This window comes from Vulpes lagopus, chromosome 20 (genome assembly GCF_018345385.1).
Source record: "Vulpes lagopus strain Blue_001 chromosome 20, ASM1834538v1, whole genome shotgun sequence".
Classification (NCBI taxonomy): Eukaryota; Metazoa; Chordata; class Mammalia; order Carnivora; family Canidae; genus Vulpes; species Vulpes lagopus.
Window position 1 is genome coordinate 33,508,078 of NC_054843.1, and position 19,062 is coordinate 33,527,139.

The window sequence follows — 19,062 nt, forward strand, 5'->3', positions numbered from 1 at the left end:
GGGACAAGAATGATTTTTATTTGGGAATGCTCCTTCAAAAGACAGAAACTAAAGCTGAATATTACTAACTTCATTTCTGTAACTGCCTGTCAATAAACACGTATTATTTTACCCATTTAATTTTTAGTTTTGTCCAATATTGAGTTTATCCTAACTTTTTACATTACCTTCGTATTTCTACTATAATACATTTTAAGAGGTGTGTGTGTGTGTATGAAGTTTGATAAAGTACACAAAATAATTTATTATTTTTGTCACACAAGGAAAACTCATCATTTTTTCACATATATTTTAATGTTTCACACATCATAATTAGATTGAACATTCTGCTGCCACAATACTGCATAGAAATCTTCATGAATCTAGAAAATCCAAGTTTTAGACTAATGAAATATCAAGGGAAACTCCTATACTTCTCATTAACTCTAAGTGGTTCCTCAGCAACTAGTCACAAAATACAGAAACACATAGCTACAGACTGTGCAATCAGAACAACAAAAGCCATATTTAAAATATTTATTCATCTGTCTACCTGTCTATCTAATCTATGATCTATCTACAGATCATCTATTTACTGCCTTACCCCAAAAATGATTTAGGTGGCTTACAAATGTATACTATGATAAGTGATATAAAAATGAAATTTAAATGTACAGGTAAAAATAATCAGAGCAAAGGAAAACTAAGAGTAAACCAATTCAGGAATTAGGTAATTAAATGACATGCATACCATGAAATTTTATTCTCTTTCTAGAAGAAGTCAACCATAAATCTGGTTCTAAGATTTCTGAGAATCTGGGGAAACTGGCTTCACAGAACTGTGAGGTCAGGAGAGGCAGACCTTAGGGATATCACAGGTGCAGGTACAGACCATTACAATACAGCTAGCATTTCAATAATGTGAGTCAAATGAATTTTTTGGCTTTCCAGTGTATGTAAAAGCTATGTTTACATAATCCCATAGTCCATTAAGTGTGCAATATCATTATTTCTAAAAAAAAAAAAAAGTACATAATTGAATTAAAAATACTTTATTTCTAAAAAAAAATGCTATCATCTGAGCTTTCGATGAGTTGTCATCTTTTTGTGGTGGAAGGTCTTGCCTCAGAGATGATGGCTGCTGACTGATCAAGGTGGTGGCTGCTGAAGGTTGACGTGGCTGTGGCAATTTCTTAAAATAAGACAACAGTCAATAATGTCACATCAATTGACTTTTCCTTTCACAAATGATTTCTCTGTAGCATGCAATGCTGTTTGATGACATTTTACCTATAGAACTTCTTTCAAAATTGGTCAATCCTTTCACACTTGGCTGCTCCTTTATCAACAGTTTATATGCTATTCCAAACCTTTTGTCGTCATTTCAACAATATTCACAGCATCTTTACTGGAGTAGATTCCATCTGAAGAAACCACTCTGCTCATCCATCAGAGTCAACTCCTCGTCTGTTAAGGTTTTATCCTGAGATTGCAGCAATGCAGTCACATCTTGGAGCTCTACTTCTAATTTTGGTTCTCCTGTTGTTTCTACCACATCTGCAGTTATTTCCCCCACTGAAGGCTTGAATCCCTCAAAGTCATCCATAAGGTTGGAATCAACTTTTTCCAAACTTCTGTTCATGTTGATATTTTGACCTCTTCCTATGAGTCATGAATGCTCTTAATGACATCTAGAATAGTGAATCCTTTCCAGGATGTTTTCAACTGACTTTGACCAGACCCATCAGAAGAATCACTTTCTACGCCAGCCATAGCTTTAAAAAATGCACTTCTTACATAGTAAGACTCATAAGTTGAAATTACTCCTTGATCTGTGGGCTGCAGAATGGATGCTGTACTCCCAGCCATGAAAACAATATTAATCTCATACATCTCCATCAGAGGTCTTGGGTGACTGGGTGCATTGTCAATGAACAGTTATATTTTGAATGGTATCATTTCTTCTTAGCAGTAGGTCTCAGCAGTAGGCTAAAAATATTCAGTAAAACATGCTGTAAAGAGATGTGCTGTCATCCAGGCTTTCTGTTCCATTTATAGAGCACAGATAGAGTAGATTTAGTATAATTCTTTTATTTATTTTTTATTTATTTATTTATTTATTTATTTATTTGACAGAGACAGAGAGAGAGAGAGAGAGAGAGAGGCAGAGACACAGGGAGAGGGAGAGGCAGGCTCCATGCAAGGAGTCTGATGTGGGACTCGATCCCGGGACTCTAGGACCAGGCCCTGGGCCGAAGGCAGGCGCTAAACCACCGAGCCATCCAGGGATTCCCAGATTCAGCATAATTCTTAAGGGTTCTAGGATTTGGAGGATGGTAAATGAACACTGGCTTCAACTTCAAGTCACCAGCTTCATTTAGCCCCCAGATAAGAAAGTCAGCCTGTCCTCTGAGGCTTTGAAACCAGGCATTGACTTTTCTCTACGTATGTGAGAAAAGACTGTCCCATCTACATTGAAAATCTGTTGTTTAGTGTAATCACCTGCAATAATGATCTTCACTTTATGTTCTGGATAACTTGCTGCTGCTTCCAAGAAAGTTAGGTCTTTGCTCTGGATTAGACTTTAAGGAAATGTTGTGGCTGATATGATCTTCCATCCAGACCACAAAAACTCTCCCTATTAGCAATATTGCTCTTTTGCTTTCTTATCTATCATTCATGTGTTCCTTGGAGTAGCACTTTTAATTTCCTTTGAGAAGTTTTCCTCTGCATTCACAACTTGGCTAATTGGTGCACAAGGCTTACCTTTTAGACCATCTCAGCTTTCAATATGCTTCCTTACTAAACTTAGTCATTTTTAGCTTTTGACTTAGAGAGATATGCGACTCTTCCTTTCACTTGAACACTTAGAAGCCATTGTGGTGTTATTAATTGGCCTAATTTCAGTATAATTGTGCCTCAGTGAATAGGGAGGTCCAAGGAGAAGAAGAGAAACGGAGAAACAGCAGGTCAGTGGAACAGTCAGGACACATACAACAGTTGTTAAATTCACCATCTTTTCGGGGTGCAGTTCATGGCATCCCCAAACAATTACAGCAGTAACATCAAAGACCACTGATGACCGATTACCATCACAAATATGATAATGAAAAAGTTTGAAATATTGTGAAAATTACCAAAATGTTACAGACATGAATTAAGCAATTGTCATTAGAAAAATTGCACTGATAGATTTGCTCAACTCAGGGTTGTTACAAACCTTCGATTTGCAGGGGGGGGGGGGGGGGGGACGACACACCGCCACAAAACCAACACTGTTATCTGTGAAGTGCAATAAGAGGATGTATTGGAGGATTCTATTAAATACCTACCAATCAGGAGATTTCTGAATCTGGGAAAATAAAATTGTCCACTAGTGGTTAAATTATGAGATCAAGAAAAGATTTTGATGGGAACATTGACTCCTAGATAAGCTGACTTGGAAGTGAAGTGAACACACACACACACACACACACACACACACAGATTTTGAGAAGAATTGTTGTACACTGAAGCACAGAAAAAGGAGAGCTATGTATCTTCAAGTTAGTGCATCCAAATGGTGCTTAAGCAAACATAGTGCTTTTTTTCAAGATATTTATTGATGTTCCTTGAGGATAAGAACTGAGCTAAACAATGTTAAAAAAAAGTTTGGGAAACAATGTTAAACTAGTTTCCTTACTATAGAAATTCACAGGGTATTTAATATTTAATTTGCATTATAAACCTGTAAGGGGGAACTAAGTATGTAAGATTTTCCAAACTTAGTTGACAATTCTGGCAGATGCAATGCTATGTTTTTATTACACTGTTTCCCCTTCCTGGACACAGAAAGATCCAGCTCCTCAGCAGTTAGGTCAGGACAACGTAACTCAATTCTAACAAGGTGGGACAAAAGGAGCACAAACTATTTCCAAACCTGGTCTTGTTTTTACAATTCTTCAGTTTTCTCTTCTTTTATTATGACTCTGGAGGCCACATATTCCAGATAGCATAGCTACAAGATGGAGGGTTACCTGTCCTGCACTGAAATGTGATATGAGTGAAAAGTAAACTTTCATTTGTCTAGTGATTTTTAGGATTTATGTGTAATTTCAGCCTAACTTTGTCCAGCCTGAGGATTGTAGTAAGCTCTTAATTTTTGGAGAACATTCATTAGCATTTTATTTCTTAACATGAAATATTGTTCTAAGATAGATGGTTGAAAGCTATATGTCCAATCAGCTAAATGAATGATTTTCCCTATAGCATTGCTAACAAGTTATTTCTGAAAGACATTTTACCAAGAATCCTGAGTATTGGTTTCATAATGTTTTATTTGTGCCCTTGGAGGGCATGACCCATATAAAAAGTAGAATGTCTCAGAGGAAATAATCCAATAACAACCAACAAGACGTACGTTTTAGACATTTACTTCCACATAGTCATGATTTTAGACTTTTGCTTTATCTGTTGGTCAGGAAAGAAGATGGTGAAAAGACAATTGGCCAACACTATTTCTGTCACCTCACAGTCATGTTTTTAGGCTCCTATGCTTAGTCTTTTGTTAGTGTTGGTTTGTCTCCCAGGGAACACTGGATGTGATCTGTTGTAACACTACCTTTCCACTATAAAGAAGAATTTATATAAGAATTTATAATAGTGTATAAAAATTATGTAAAAGAAGACATGACTGTTTAGGCACCTGTCTTCTTTTACATAATTTTATTATACACTATTAACTAAGCTACATCTTATTTGAATTTCACTAGTTTTTTCCCCAATGTTTCTTTCGCTTCAGAATCCCATTTTGGATATCACAGTGCATTTAGTTGTCACACTTCTTTAACCAACTCTGGACTGTGAGAACTTCTTAGACCTACCCTGTTTGGCATTCCTTACCTGCGCAGATATCTCTATGATGATTACTCTTATATTAAATCAACTTGGCTAAATTATGACACCTGGTCATTTTTGTTAATAAAATGTCCAACATCTTCAAAGAGTCGACTTTAAGTAAAGATTACTTGATTTTGTGGGTGGGGCCTCATCCAATCAGTTGACGACCTTAAGAGCAAAAACTGAGATTTCCCAGAAAAGAACTCTGTTTCAAGACCACAATATCAATTCTTGTCCAAGTTTCAAATTCTCCAGCCTGCCCTGAAGGTTTCAGATTTGTCAGCACCCATAATCACAGGAGCCAATTCCTCAAAATAAAACTCTTTATATATGTTGTACATATTATACACAGGGATATACACCCACATATATGAAATCTAATACACACAATCTTATATGCATAATCTCCTGATATATAATTGATAGACACACTAGCCCCCAAATTTTTTATAATTTTTTTTATGGTAAGACTAGAGTTACAGGTTTGGAGGACTGCATTTTTGTCATTCTCCTCACTTCATCACATCATATCAGGAGTACATGCTACCAACGTGACTCACTGATGATGCTAACCACAGTCACCTGGCTGAGGTAGTTTTTCAGCTTTTCCCACTAAGATTTATTTTTCTCCTTTCTTTGTCTTGAGGAGGGGATCACTAAGTGCAGTCCACACATAAGGGAGAGAGTTGGGGTTCAGGTTAGGGAGAGTCAAGCTCTCCCTTTTTGAGGGGTACAAATTATTTAGCATTCTTCTGTGCAGGATATTTGTCTCGCCTCCCCCCCATTAAGTTATTTATTCAAGTATTTATATCAGTATGAACTCATGGGTATGGGTACTTACTTTATACTTTTTGCAGTAATACATTATTTATGTATTATGTATTATGTTGCTCAAATGGTTTCAGGTGTAGCTGTTGGGTGCCTTTCAATTGGCTTCTGTGTCCCTTTGAGATGCTCCCATTCTTTTGATTTGGGGGCACTTCTTCATTTCCTAGCACTACAAGAAACCTCAGGTTCATCTTGTATATTCCTTGTAGCTGTAGAATCAGCCATCTCTGCAAGGAGTCCTAGTTCCTTTTATTGGAGAAGAGCATTAGAAAGCAGGATCTGGGAACTGGGTTCCCAGATCTTTTATCTTTTTTTTTTTTTTTTTTTAATGCAATTCATGACAAAAATAATTGCTGGAACTTGAATACCATCAAACAGAGTGTGGGGCATTACACACCCCAGTGTGATTTCACAAGTCCCCCCATTCCCTCGCCAAAGACATTCAAATCCAATCAAAGACAAACTAATACAAATGGGAGCCAAATTTTGGGTCCTGATTTAGACATTGTCAAGGTTCTGCTGTGGAATATGGCAGAGGGCAGTAGGATGAGGAGCAGCATTGACGCAAACAAGGGTAATTATAAGCATTTTGCAGAGTTTACGAGACTCAGTGATAAGTATAAAGTACCAGCACAGGGTATGGGGTAAGAAGAAAGCACTTAGTACATGACAGCTAATACGGTGTATATATATATTGCTGGAGTGAATGGAAAGTGACATTACAAACTCAGCTAAAAAGAAACCCTAGTGGACATACATAAAGAAGTAATAAAGGTATTTCATTCCCCTCCTCTTCTTTTTCTCGAAGAAAAATAAAAGACTCATAGCCAAGTAGTCTGAAGTGACAAATTCTCTAAAGGGATTGAAATACTTACTGCATTTCATTCCAAGATTTGAAAACTTCTTTAAATCCAAATAAAATCACGTTTAGATTTGATGTTCATATTATGACCAGAAAAGTAGCCTACATTACGTAGTATCACACAAAGATCACACAATTCATTAGTTCAAGATAAATATTAGAATCAGTAAACTTTGTGGGTTTTCAGTTTACTTACAAATTCTGTATGCATGACTGCATGTATTCATGGAGCCCTATATATATGTTATAAATACATATATAGGTTGGATCGCTTTATTCATGCATTTACTGAAGAAACCGGGACACGTTGGCACCAGTGAGCCAGGGTCCAACATTACGACTATTTCCTGTAAGACCTTAGGCAAGCATGCACAAACAGTTTGAAGACATGTCACCTAATTTACATCCTCATGTGGTAAGATAATTTAGGGTGGTAGCTTTTTTGCTAGTTTTCTGCTATGCATTGTCTTATTGTAAGTAGCAAACAACTGTGGGAATTGCAGGTCAAGCTCCCCCTTCTTGAAAAAATTACTATTTAGTTGTGCAAACATTTATGTAATAAATATGTGTATGTCTGAGAGAGTACAGACTTTCAATCCCAAAAATGATGGGCCAAAGTGTTTCTAACCTAAGCTCTCTTGTGCAATTCTTAGGTTTCCTCTGCAATTAATTCCTTCTGTTAGTAGTGTGAGCAGAAGGGGAAGGAGGAAACACAGACCCCTTTAGCACGTGGTTGCCATCCCTCACTGGAGGGCACCTGTGGCTATTTCATTGCATATACACTTTCCCTTGCCCTGTTGGGTACCAGAAATGGGCTGTGAACTTCCATTCACAAGGCTGAGTTATGCAAGTGCAAAGTTCAGAGGGTAATGGACCACTAAGGAGGCAGAACACTGGCTGCAGGGGAATGGAATTCACTGGAATGTCCCAGTGCACTCAGAGAGAAAGCTAAAATAAGCAAAGGAAAGCAGCGGTGGAGGAGGATTGACATTTTGGTCACTTGCATTGGGGGAGGAAATGCAAAATGCCTTTCTCTTTACAGGAGCCCACACATTCCTGCCTGGGGGAGGGCGGATAACTCAGTAGTGCAGAAGCTTTGAAGGATGGCAGGTGATGGTGAGGTAGTGTGTCCCTGACAATGAACTTCAGACTTCAAAGATGTTCACCATTCATTTGGCTGTTGATCAAACAATAGCATTTATAAAACCGATGGTTGTTGTTGTTTTTTTCCCCTTTGTCTTATTGCCCTAGATAAGAACTAAGAGTCAGTGAGTCCTTTCTGACATGAGGCTCTGAAAGGAAGAGCTGTAACTGGAGCACAGGCCTTCTGACCATTGTATCCCATGGCTCTTTTAAAATACAGTGCAGGCTTCTAGGTGAAGTGGTCTATCCAGAGTATGTGAGGGCCAAATACCTCTCTCTGGTCTGGCACAAATCACAAGAAAAACCGTAGATCATAAGCCAACTTCTGAATGACATGCCCTGTAGCATAAGCATATCTATCACAAAATACATTTTTTTCATGTAAATAAACATTACATTCTCTACACAGTTTTTGCCAAGAGTTAAAATCCAGATGTAATGTTTTAAATTACAGAAAGGCAAAAACACTTAGAGCTACTGTATCTTAATTTCTCACACTACCAATTAAGAAATGCTGCCCTTAAGTATGAATGTTTCTCTGCAATTCTCTACAAATCACCATTAATAAGATAATAGAGCAGAAAAATTAGTAGGGAGTTCATTTGATTTTTTTCCTCCTGAAGGCTGGCTTTAGTGGGAAAATTTATCTACATTTTAATTCTAACGCATCGTGAATGATAAATGAACTCTGCTGAATAAAGGACATGACATTGCTAGGCTTAGATTTCTATTTTCTTTCATCAAATATTCTACGTAGCAAAGTTCCTAGCTCAGGGCTTGTTTCCCTAAAAGGAATCTACAGATTAATGAAACCCAAGACTCTAAAGAACCCCAGTTCAGGACATGACTCAAAAGAGGCAAAAATAAATCGTCTCAGAGGTGTGAGGCCAGTCAGAAAGCTGCTTTACTGTTTTGGTTTCTATCAGGTATATCTGCTTTGGCTTGCTCTAAACAGGAAGAGCAACAGGAAACCTATTTTATGTTGCTTTCATCACAGGATTCAATGGCTGCAGGACCAGAGACAGTGAAAAGATATTTGCCCTGAAGCCGCAGCTGAACATGAGAGGAAAACATATTACCCTTCATCGCTTCCCCGAGATCTGTCTGCATTCTCTTCTGTATTATTTGAAGAACAGGCTCCTTATTCAGACAACCTCCTGTATGATCCCGCATAGCAATGGCTATAACCCTGATGGTTGACAAATGTTGAACCGATATTGCTAAGGGGAGTGCTCGAGTCAAGAGGAAAAAATACATGCATTCTTTCACAGTTGCCTCAAGAAAAGTCAATTTATTGTCACTGGTTATTTTTTGAACTTGAGGAACATGGTAGCTAAATCCCTCATTTTATGTTAGAGATGAATGCATCAGCAAAGAATGGGACAATGTAAGAAACATCAAATGTACAGGAAAAAATCATATGAAAGGAGTTGACCCTCAGAGTTCAAGTGATATCAAGTGGGAAACATTCTAGGGAAAATGTTTACAGTTCAGTTTTTGATTATTAAAGACTGGTATTTTCCACATGAGCTACTGTTAAAACATTCAACATCATTGGCATTAGGGGTAAATTCTATTTTGGATAAAAGAGTAATTGCTAGCCATTCACTGATATTAAAAAACAATGGAAAGATATCTGTAATCATCTTATGTTTTCTAGAACATACAGGATCAGAATGGTAAAAATATTTGCTCTAAAACAGTCAACAAAGAGGACTCTCCGTTTTGGTGTGAGTGATAATCACATTAGAGGACAAAAAAACACTATAAGGCATAGAGAGTAAAATTTTGTATCTCTCTGTGGTGATTGTTGAAAATGTTTCACCAGTAAAAACACAGAACTTCTCACTAGAGTACATGATGATGAGAATGTTTTTGATACAAAAATGAAGACCCATATAGAGAAACACCATATAATATTATTAGAATGTTCTATAAAGGCTGTCTGCTCTGATAGGAAAAACACTAACAACAAAACTACATTCTATTTTGAACTCTTACTATTTTGTTTGCATGTATTATAATTTCTACCTCGTGACATCTTTTTATTGTTCTTTTTTTTGTGGGGGGAAGCATTTGACAAAGGCAACTTAGATTGCTTTATTAAATTTGAATTTTAGACCAATAAAATCTAAAACTCATATTAGTAAAGTCAATCAATATAATGAAAACATAGCATTATACTTTTTCTGGTCTTTTTGATTTTGCCACAGAGGTCACAAGGGAATGAAAATGGGCTCAAGGTGTGAAGCAACTTCTTGTTATTTTCAAGGAGCTGTGACAGAAAACTCCCAGTCTCTTCAAACAAAAGATATGCAAAAGTAAGAAATTATAAACTAGAACACAAAACATCATGGTTGTACGTTGTACTGTTATCAATAATGGGTATAGTACAGAGATCATGGCAGTGCTAACATATTCATAACATTCCTGTAACAGGCAAAGCAACACAGAGGCTTTCAGCAATGCTTCCTAGGATGTATAATCCTTAGCTGGCATCACTGATTCTTTCAGGAAATCAAACCATTATTCTACTTTGAAGTTATAGCAAACAACATGTTTCAGACCTAAGTTATAAGAAAAATGGTAAATATATGATAGGTTTAGCTACAGAAGTCTCTTTTACTAACCTTTTCTAGTACTGTATAAGTTTTTAATAGACAGACTTCCAAGTACTGTTCATTAGTCACAAATAATCAGGCTAAAAGCAAAAAAAAAAAGGAGCAGTCATTATTAATGTATTATTGTAAAGGGAAAATAAGATCTTTAAAAATGTGACAGATACTTTGTCTTATAAATGCATCATAATTTCTCAGTTATGAATGAATTATGTATCAATGATTTTAGACCTGTGTAGCCTTCTATTTAATGACTTGACTGGCAATTTCATGATTGAGTATCCCACTGAGTTGAGATAGTAAATTCAACTTCTACAAGTGCTCAGGTTTACAGCTGCAGGGTAGCTTGGATATCTGAATTAGTATGATTTTACATTACAAAATGGTACCTAAAGAAAACATTATTAATCCCAATGCCTAGTCCATTGGGCAGGTGTGCATATATGTGGGGAAGGTATCAGAGTTAAGATAAGCATTTTAACATTCATTCCAAATCCATCCCTGCGGTAGTACAGCTAAGTAAACATTAGCAAAGGCAATTCTGCATTTTTTTTAATTGATCCAAAGTAAAAGACATTTTCTGAAATGTTACAATTATTAATTCAGGTCTTCAGAAAGATGGACATATCAGCATGCACCAAGATACTAAGTGAAGCAGAGATCACAAGACAAAACTTATACAAAATGAAGCATGGATGAGTTTATAATGACTTTATATTATCTTTGATCCAATTCTTTTTATATTATTACTACATACTTATTACAGTATTTCTAAACACAATTTGGAAAAAAAAAACATAGTAACAACCTTGGTGCTTTGTATTTTAAACCAAGATATACTTAGAACAAATAAAGTCATCAATTGTTCATCTTAAAAAAGTACTGTGTACATTCAACAGTAATTATCATACATGACACATGATTCAAATTTGAACTTTAAGTATCATATATCGCCCTAGAAAGTAAAGTTGTTTAAAGACATTACATATAATACTTCATTTGGGAATCTTAGCTGCTCAGATGCCTGGAAAATATAGTCTAGCTTCCTTGAAATTTCAAAAACTATTCCCCCCTGCACTTCTCAAAGCAAAATGTGACATTCATTTGCATAAACCAATATTAAATTTCAGACATCTGACGTTTCGTCTAGACAACTGTAGTTTGAAAAGCTTACACACTAGAAGCTCTGTGACAATGAGAGGACGAAAACAAGCGCACATTTTCCTGGAAGCTGAAATCCCGTCGGTTCAGTTGGGCATATCCACATTCTGCAGGATGAGGCCCACTCGGCTCGGAATGTACACCTAAGGGAACACAACCGTGTCAGTGCAACAGGAAGAAATACCGGACACAACAACGTTATGTCAAAAGGACAAGATGCAGTCTCACATTTGCTTCAGGTTACGGGTTCTTTAGGAGTCTTGGGGCTCCCAGGAGGCATCTTTACCATCCTGGCGTCCACCTGAGTCTCTTTGGAGGCAGTCACCCTAGAGGGCTCTGCAGTGTCCCCCCCCACCACCCCAGCCTGCAGAGGAGCACCCCCTCACCCCCCCAGAGGGCTCCGCAGTGTTACCCGTCCCCCCGCAGCCTGCGACGGAGGCACCCCCCTCACACCCACCCACCCTGCCGTCCCCCATCCTGGCTCAAGGTGGGGGACGCATCTCCTCTCCCCTCACCCCTCGCTCCCTAAACTCGGCACATCTTCCCAACTTTGGTCTCTGCTCTGAATGCTCTTTGCTGTGCTAGCCCCTTAGCTCTTGCATTTTAAAAAGTTTCAGCTCCACAGAGCTGTTGTCCCTTGACAACGCTAGATAGTTTCTCCACTTCGTTTGCTATTAGTCCATTTTTGTTTGCTTCCTCCTCCTCCTCCTTTTTTATTTTTATTTTTATATTTTCCTTCTTTTTTTAATCTGGGTCACCATGGCTATGTTGCTTTGCCTCCCGGGTCCAGAGTTCCCTTCTGTAACGTGAGGATGCCAAACGATGACAGCAGCTAACAGTTGCTCAGTACTTGTTTGGGACACATGCGACATTAGTCTATGGGTCTTTTTCTTTTAAGTCCTAGTTCATTCAATCCTTACAACAGCCCTAGGAGGCAGTACTGCTATCACCTCTGTTTTTCAGATGAGGAAATGGAGGCATGGGGCAGCTAAATAGTTTTCCCAGAGTCACACACTTGGTTAGTGGCAGAGACAAGAGTTGAATCCGAGTTCTCCGGTTAAAGGGCATTGTAATTTCTTTCTGAACATCTAACAGTTGTGATTTTTTTCACATTTATGATCGGTTCTCCCCATCAGACTATGAACTTTACAAGGGCAGAAGCCCTATGTCTTCATATTTCTAACTTAGCAGGTGCCAGTGGGCAAAGTAGGTGCCAATGATGACTAATTAAAAGAATAAATAAAGTGGGACCAATAAATGCATATATCATATAGGATATTCTTTAATATACTTACTTATATATGAAATACTTTCTTATAAAATTGAGAAGTGATCTGAACTGCTTGATATTTATGTCCTATTTTACATACAACATGTTTACTATTAACAAATAGCCAAAACAGGGACACCCACGACTCAGTGGATGAGCGTCTGCCTTCCACTAAGGGCAAGATCCCAGGTCCAGGGGTCTCGTCCCACATCGGGCTCCCTGCGGGGAACCTGCTTCTCCCTCTGCCTGTGTCTCTGCCTCTCTCTCTCTCTCTGTGTGCCTTTCATGAATAAATAAAATCTTTAAAACAAAACAAAAAGAGCAAAAATAATGAGACTACTGTTACTGTGACAGTATCTCTCCATTTCTAACACTGCTGGTATTTTATTATTTCAGTCATCTTATCTTTAAGGGAAAGTCTGACTGATGAGTTAAAAAAAAAAAAGCTTTATAGTTTAAAATCAGGATGAAAGATGCAAAGCAGGCAGAGCTTAAGGAAGAAACAAATAAAAGAACAACAGCTGATTTTCACTGAATGAGACTATGGTATGTCCCAATACATCTCAAGGCTGCAAATGGACACAATGTTTTCCCCTAAGATTTTTGTGATAAAGAACTCTGACAATGCTAAAAAAAAAAAAAATCAGATACACTAACATAGTTGGTTGGTTTTGAACAATAAAGTGGTTGTAAAATGACAGCACTTTAAGAAATTTATATTATGATTGTAATAACTAGAGAAGAGTTTTTCTAATCTTCAGTTAATAGTGATTTAGAAAATGATCATCATTATCTGAGAAAAATTTCACAAATGCTAACAGCCACTGGGTAGTTCAATGTCTCACAGTTTGATTTGCTTCCAGTACTCCCAAAAGACAAACATTATATCCTTGAAGTCATTAAGTGTGGAGAAACCCTGTATGTCAATGCCATAATTTGTTTCCCTGTATTTTCCTTATAATTTATAGGTTCAACCAAATCTCTCTCCAACTCTCATCAAAATAGGCAGCAGTTGAGAGACAGTGTTGTGCCCTTTCAAAGGAGTTTGCCATGTACTTACTGTATTCTATGTGGGTAGTTTGGGGAATCATAGGAACTAGGAGGAGCTAATCAGTGGTGCAGCAGGTTATAAGAAAATGATTCTGAACTAAGCATTTTAAAACAGAAGACATTTTTCAGTAGCACCAAAGACTGGACAAAAGGATCTCAGTTCCCTTTACATTAAAAACATGTCTCTGATTTTATTTTTATTTTTTTTATTTTTAATTTTTTTGTCTCTGATTTTAGATATGGTCTTATATGCATATGAAAGGATTCTGGTAAGTCCAAGGCTCTCTAGGCAGGTGCCATGAAACAAACAAGTCAGACCTAAACAAATATATAACGACAGGTCTCTGCTCAGTGTGGCCCAGGGATCTATCAGGACAGGTCACATCAATCTCCTGTTTGAATCTTGCAGTTTTGGTATCTACTCTGTTGGATGCATAACCTTGTAACTAATTTCATTAATAAAATACAGATGATAATTATAAACCTGTAATTTAGAAACAATCTTACTTTCTGTGATCTTTTGGTATTTTAGCCACCTCAAATTTAGGAAGAAAACAAAAGGGATGACATAAGAAGTTCAAGGCTTGCAATATATGCATTGAATTTCCTATTTTGGCATTTGATGGTTAAAAAATGTTCTAAGAACTCTTACTAAATGAGGCCAGTCATTTTACGTAAGGAGCTTTCTGATGCCAATTCCAGTCACACTCAGAGACCTCTTAATATTATCTGCTCAAAAACCTTCAGTTGATAATTGTATAGTATCATTAACAAGAATATTGTGTAATTATATTTTTCACCACAGTATTAATTACTAGAATGTGTTTATGTTGCTCTAGAGCCCTTGCAGTATAGGCAACATGAAAAAATTTCCCCAAGCAAGTGATTTTTCTTAACTATGGCTGTTTATGGAATTTTGAGTTTTCTTTTTTATTAGGGTTCTGAGTATGGAAATCAATTTTCTTAGTGGTTAGGAAATGACTAGCAATTATAGTAAAGGATTTAAGATAATCAGAACTAATCCTTATGATGAGACAATTACAGACATGAACAGTTTGGGGGCTCTATAATTTAGTGCTAAGTATTGGCTCTGTAACTCATTTTATAATTTTAATTCTAAAAATAGTTTTGATTCATACAGCAAGTAAAAAGAAATATGAACCTAATTTAAGTAGGTTTAAACATAAAAATTCTTAAGCATATTTAAATATAAACAATTTATATTTAAGTACATGTACATAAAAACTGTTTAGTAGGCATATCACAGAAAATATATGCTGATCAACATATTTACCATGCCCATGTGTTAGCATTAAGCCCTAAAGATTTTATAGTTAGGATCACATTAAGGACATATGAGACAATGTAATATATGGCCATGAATTTAATTTTTTCTTTTTTCTTTTTTTTGATTTTTTTTTAATTTAATTTTTTCTAGCTATATTTATAGTCAACACTTCAGAAGGAATCAGAATGCAACAGTATAATCCAATTCATTTATCAAGAGAGACAAAATGCATACTAATCTACCCAGTTATTTTGACTACCTTAATGACTTAATCACTATGCTGAACACTTACATGGCCAAAACAACAACAATAACAACAACAACAAAACCAAAATGGATCACACAATAATCTACTATACTATAAAGGCAAAGTATTATGTTCTTCTAGGATTGCAAAATAATTGAGTCATAAAGTAATTATACAGTTTTTGAAAACAGGTGTCACAAATTTGAAAACTAAATTTTAAGATAACTTTTAAATAAAAAATAATTTTAAATTTTCTTAGAAATTGCTAAATTTAGTAATAGCACATAATTCAAGAGTGAAAACATCATTTGATGAAAAGGGCATCAGACCTTTAATAGTCTACATACACATATTTATCATAAAATAATTACAAATTATTTTGAAAAATAAGTGTGATATATAAAATAATTTTAATTTTCACATATGTGTTTTAGTTCATAAAGTGTTTTCTGAGAAAAAATAAATCTTATTCTAATTCATTATTTTGCATTAAGAGAAAAGTGGTGCTAATAAATATTTCTGTTTAGAAATCTATATTATCTAATTTAGAAATATTAAAAAAGAATAAGCTTTAAGAATCAAATTTGATTTTTTTCTTATCTGAAAAACCTAAACATGTTCGTGATTTTGGATAGAGCAAGAGACATTTCCCAATTGTTAAACTGTATGTTCAATACCTAGCATTTATACCGAATTCTCTATTTAAACCAAAAGTCTACTTTTGAATTCCCAAATTTAGAATAAGAATAAACAGATCTACTTCTTAATGATAAGGAGTCTAACTGGCAAAGTAATAAATGCTAAAATTACTGCCTTATTCATATATCACCCTTGAGACTACTTGAGTTACTATAAAAGAAACAAATTCATTTTAGGTTCAATAATCTGTTCTTCCATTTGTGCCATGGAATTTGAATTTATGAACCAGAGAAGGGAAAGAAAACCTCCCTGCTTCCAGTGCACTGACCGACACATAAGTAACATACAAGTTCCTCTATCAGAAATCAAGATATCGAGAAATGGGTGTGCTAAAATGGAGTTTTCAATAATTGCCAGTAAAGCAGAATGGAGAAATTCTGCCCTAATGCTTCTTGGCATTTGTGGGATACTCTGACCTTAGCAAACATGTCTCAACAGTAGTACACATACAGTTCTCCTCTGGCTTCATAGTTTCACCTTATGGACTATATAATAAGGAAGATGCTAGAATGGTACCTGCTGAGGCTGCAGCTTGTATGGTTATTTTAAGATTCCTTCATATTTTAAGATTCTTTCAAGCTGTATTTGTTACTATCTTTGAAGACAGATTTGACACATATTCAGCAGATCCTTTGGATTATTGAGCTTGCAAATGAAGCTTTAGTAAATACTGCATACTTGTTTTGATGGGCAGAAATTTCACGGAGGAGGAAAGAAGGCTTTGTTTCTCCCCCTTATTCCAGGCATGTGAGAGGCAAACGTGATCTCTCAATGGTGGTGGAATAAAAGACCTGTAGTGCCGACAGTCATGTTCAAGAAACCTGACTGGATCCCAGCACATATGACCCAGTTTAATAAAGAATTCTATTATAATGAGGCATTCTTAGAATAGGTTTGTTTTTTAATGTGATTTTCCCCCCTTTGGCTCTTCAAAGGATAAGTCTGGCAAGAAGGAACATGTTTTATTGGATTTTCTGGTCTATTTGGGCTCCCTTATTCCTATATTAAAGCCAGTGATCATTTCACCTGGAGCCCAAAGACATTTAAATGAGTGTTTCCTGAATGCCTGAAGTTATTATTTTTTTTAAAGATTTTATTTATTCATGAGAGACACACAGAGAGAGAGGCAGAGACACAGGCAGAGGGAGAAGCAGGTTCCCCAGAGGGAGCCTGATGTGGGACTCGATCCCAGGACCTTGGGATCATGACCTGAGCCAAAGGCAGATGCTCAACCACTGAGCCACCCAGGCACCCAAGCACCTGAAGTTATTGAAACAAGATGCTGCTGCTGGGAAGACAGAACTAATTATCACCTTTGTGGACCAAGTTGGATCAGAATTCTAATGCAGGCAGTGGTTAAGCTATGTTCTATTTTTCGTGTGCTTGCAGCACTGTATTCCCCTAACTGGTATCAAGCCTTATGTGACTCTCTCCACTCCACCTGCTAATTTAGAACTGTGCATTCCTTATTTGCAAGGTAAATTCAATAAGTACTTGCCAAATAATCTCCTGACTGTTGCTGCCACTGGTTAGTTGGCTTGCTTTAATTATGATAGAATATTTTTACTCTTACAAAAACTGAAAGGATGGCAAGATATTTTCTGCCCATCTCCAAAGATTGTGAGCTCTTGCCTAAGATTATAATTTCCCTCAAATTGGGAGAAAGTCTTTTTAACTATGTGTCCTCAAAGCACCTAGTATTTTGATGTGGCTTAAAATGCTTAAAAACATAACTGAATAGCCATGACAATTTTAACTTTAAAAGTACATGTGCAATAGTATGTTGCAGTTTCCAAAAATATTGGCCATGTTAATGAGTTTATGCCGCCTAAGAATCTCTTGCTGTAGAAAGTATACTATTACTGATCCTCACTACACAGGTGAGGGAAAAATGCAGCACAGAAAGGTGAGTTCTCATAGTGAGTAAGTAGAAGACAGGGGGCTTGATCCCAATTTTGCTGCCACAACATTCTGTGGTCTTTTCAATGTACTACCAGGCCTCTCTAACCTACAGAATCTTCCCTGGATACACGAAGTTTATAAAGTTTGCTACCTACGAATTTTGCCTGCCTCTTCCAAATTCCTTTCAGCCTGGTTTGATTGGTTGAAGTTCCACTTTAATGCAGCCAAGATTCCTCTTTGCAAGCTGAATGATCTTCCTTAATCCCTCAGGGGTTTCTAACTCTTGGTTATTGCAGAACTTTAAGATAATTTTCCTAAGATCTTATTTATTTAGAGAGAGAAAGCATATGAATGGGGTGGGGAGGGACAGAGAGAGAAGTAGAAAATCTGAAGCAGACTCCATGCTGAGTATGGAACTGGACTTGGGGCTTGATCTCACTACCTTGAGATCGTGAACTGAGCCGAAACCAAGAGTTGGATGCTTAACTGACAGAGCCACTCAGGACCCCCCTAAGATAATTTTAAAAATTCATTTCCGAGGGAATTAGCTTAGTGCAGAATTAGCTTGGGATTCTCTCTCTCTTTCTCCCTCTGCCCCTCCCCCTACTCATGTGTTCTTGCTAGATAAAGTCTTAAAAAATAAAATTCATTTCAAAAACTGTGTTTTATCAATCTTTATATGGCAAAACTGAATATTCTGACAAACTACAATAATTATTCTTTGTGGAAAAAATCTGATAGTACCATTAAGTCCTCCCTCTTAAAAATGTGTATGTATCTATATCTGTATCTAAAGCTATATAAGTATCACCATCAACACCACCTATATGCACACACACATAGGATAATACGCAAGTCTCCTGTGGCCATTACACTTTCCTCAGAACCTGCAATCAGCAATTCAATTTTGCTCATCTCTGCTCTTTTCATTTATTCTATGCCACTGTCTTTGGCAAGCCAATTCTGTATATAATATGGTGAGGTGACTTACAGAGTGATGTACTTGCCACCATTTTAGGAGGTGAGAATATATAGAAAAATGAAGGAACCAAGGGTCCCTTACAGATGCTCCCTTTTGACTTATACCTAAAGTTTTGGAAAATGAAATAATTTAACAGCTGTGATAAAGCTATCTAT

General features: G+C 36.6%; 1 protein-coding gene and 1 pseudogene across 1 annotated transcript in view; both read right to left on the bottom strand.

Moving 5' to 3' along the window:
• Window positions 1–285: 285 nt before the first annotated feature.
• On the bottom strand, window positions 286–8,827 carry LOC121479330 (annotated as a pseudogene).
• Window positions 8,828–8,961: 134 nt separating this feature from the next.
• GBE1 (1,4-alpha-glucan branching enzyme 1) overlaps window positions 8,962–19,062 on the bottom strand; it is a 267,431-nt gene continuing 257,330 nt past the window's right edge. Inside the window, exon 16 of the mRNA XM_041734884.1 lies at window positions 8,962–11,612. Coding sequence (XP_041590818.1) covers window positions 11,556–11,612 — 57 coding nt within the window. The 3' untranslated portion in view covers window positions 8,962–11,555. The remainder of the gene's footprint in view (window positions 11,613–19,062) is intronic.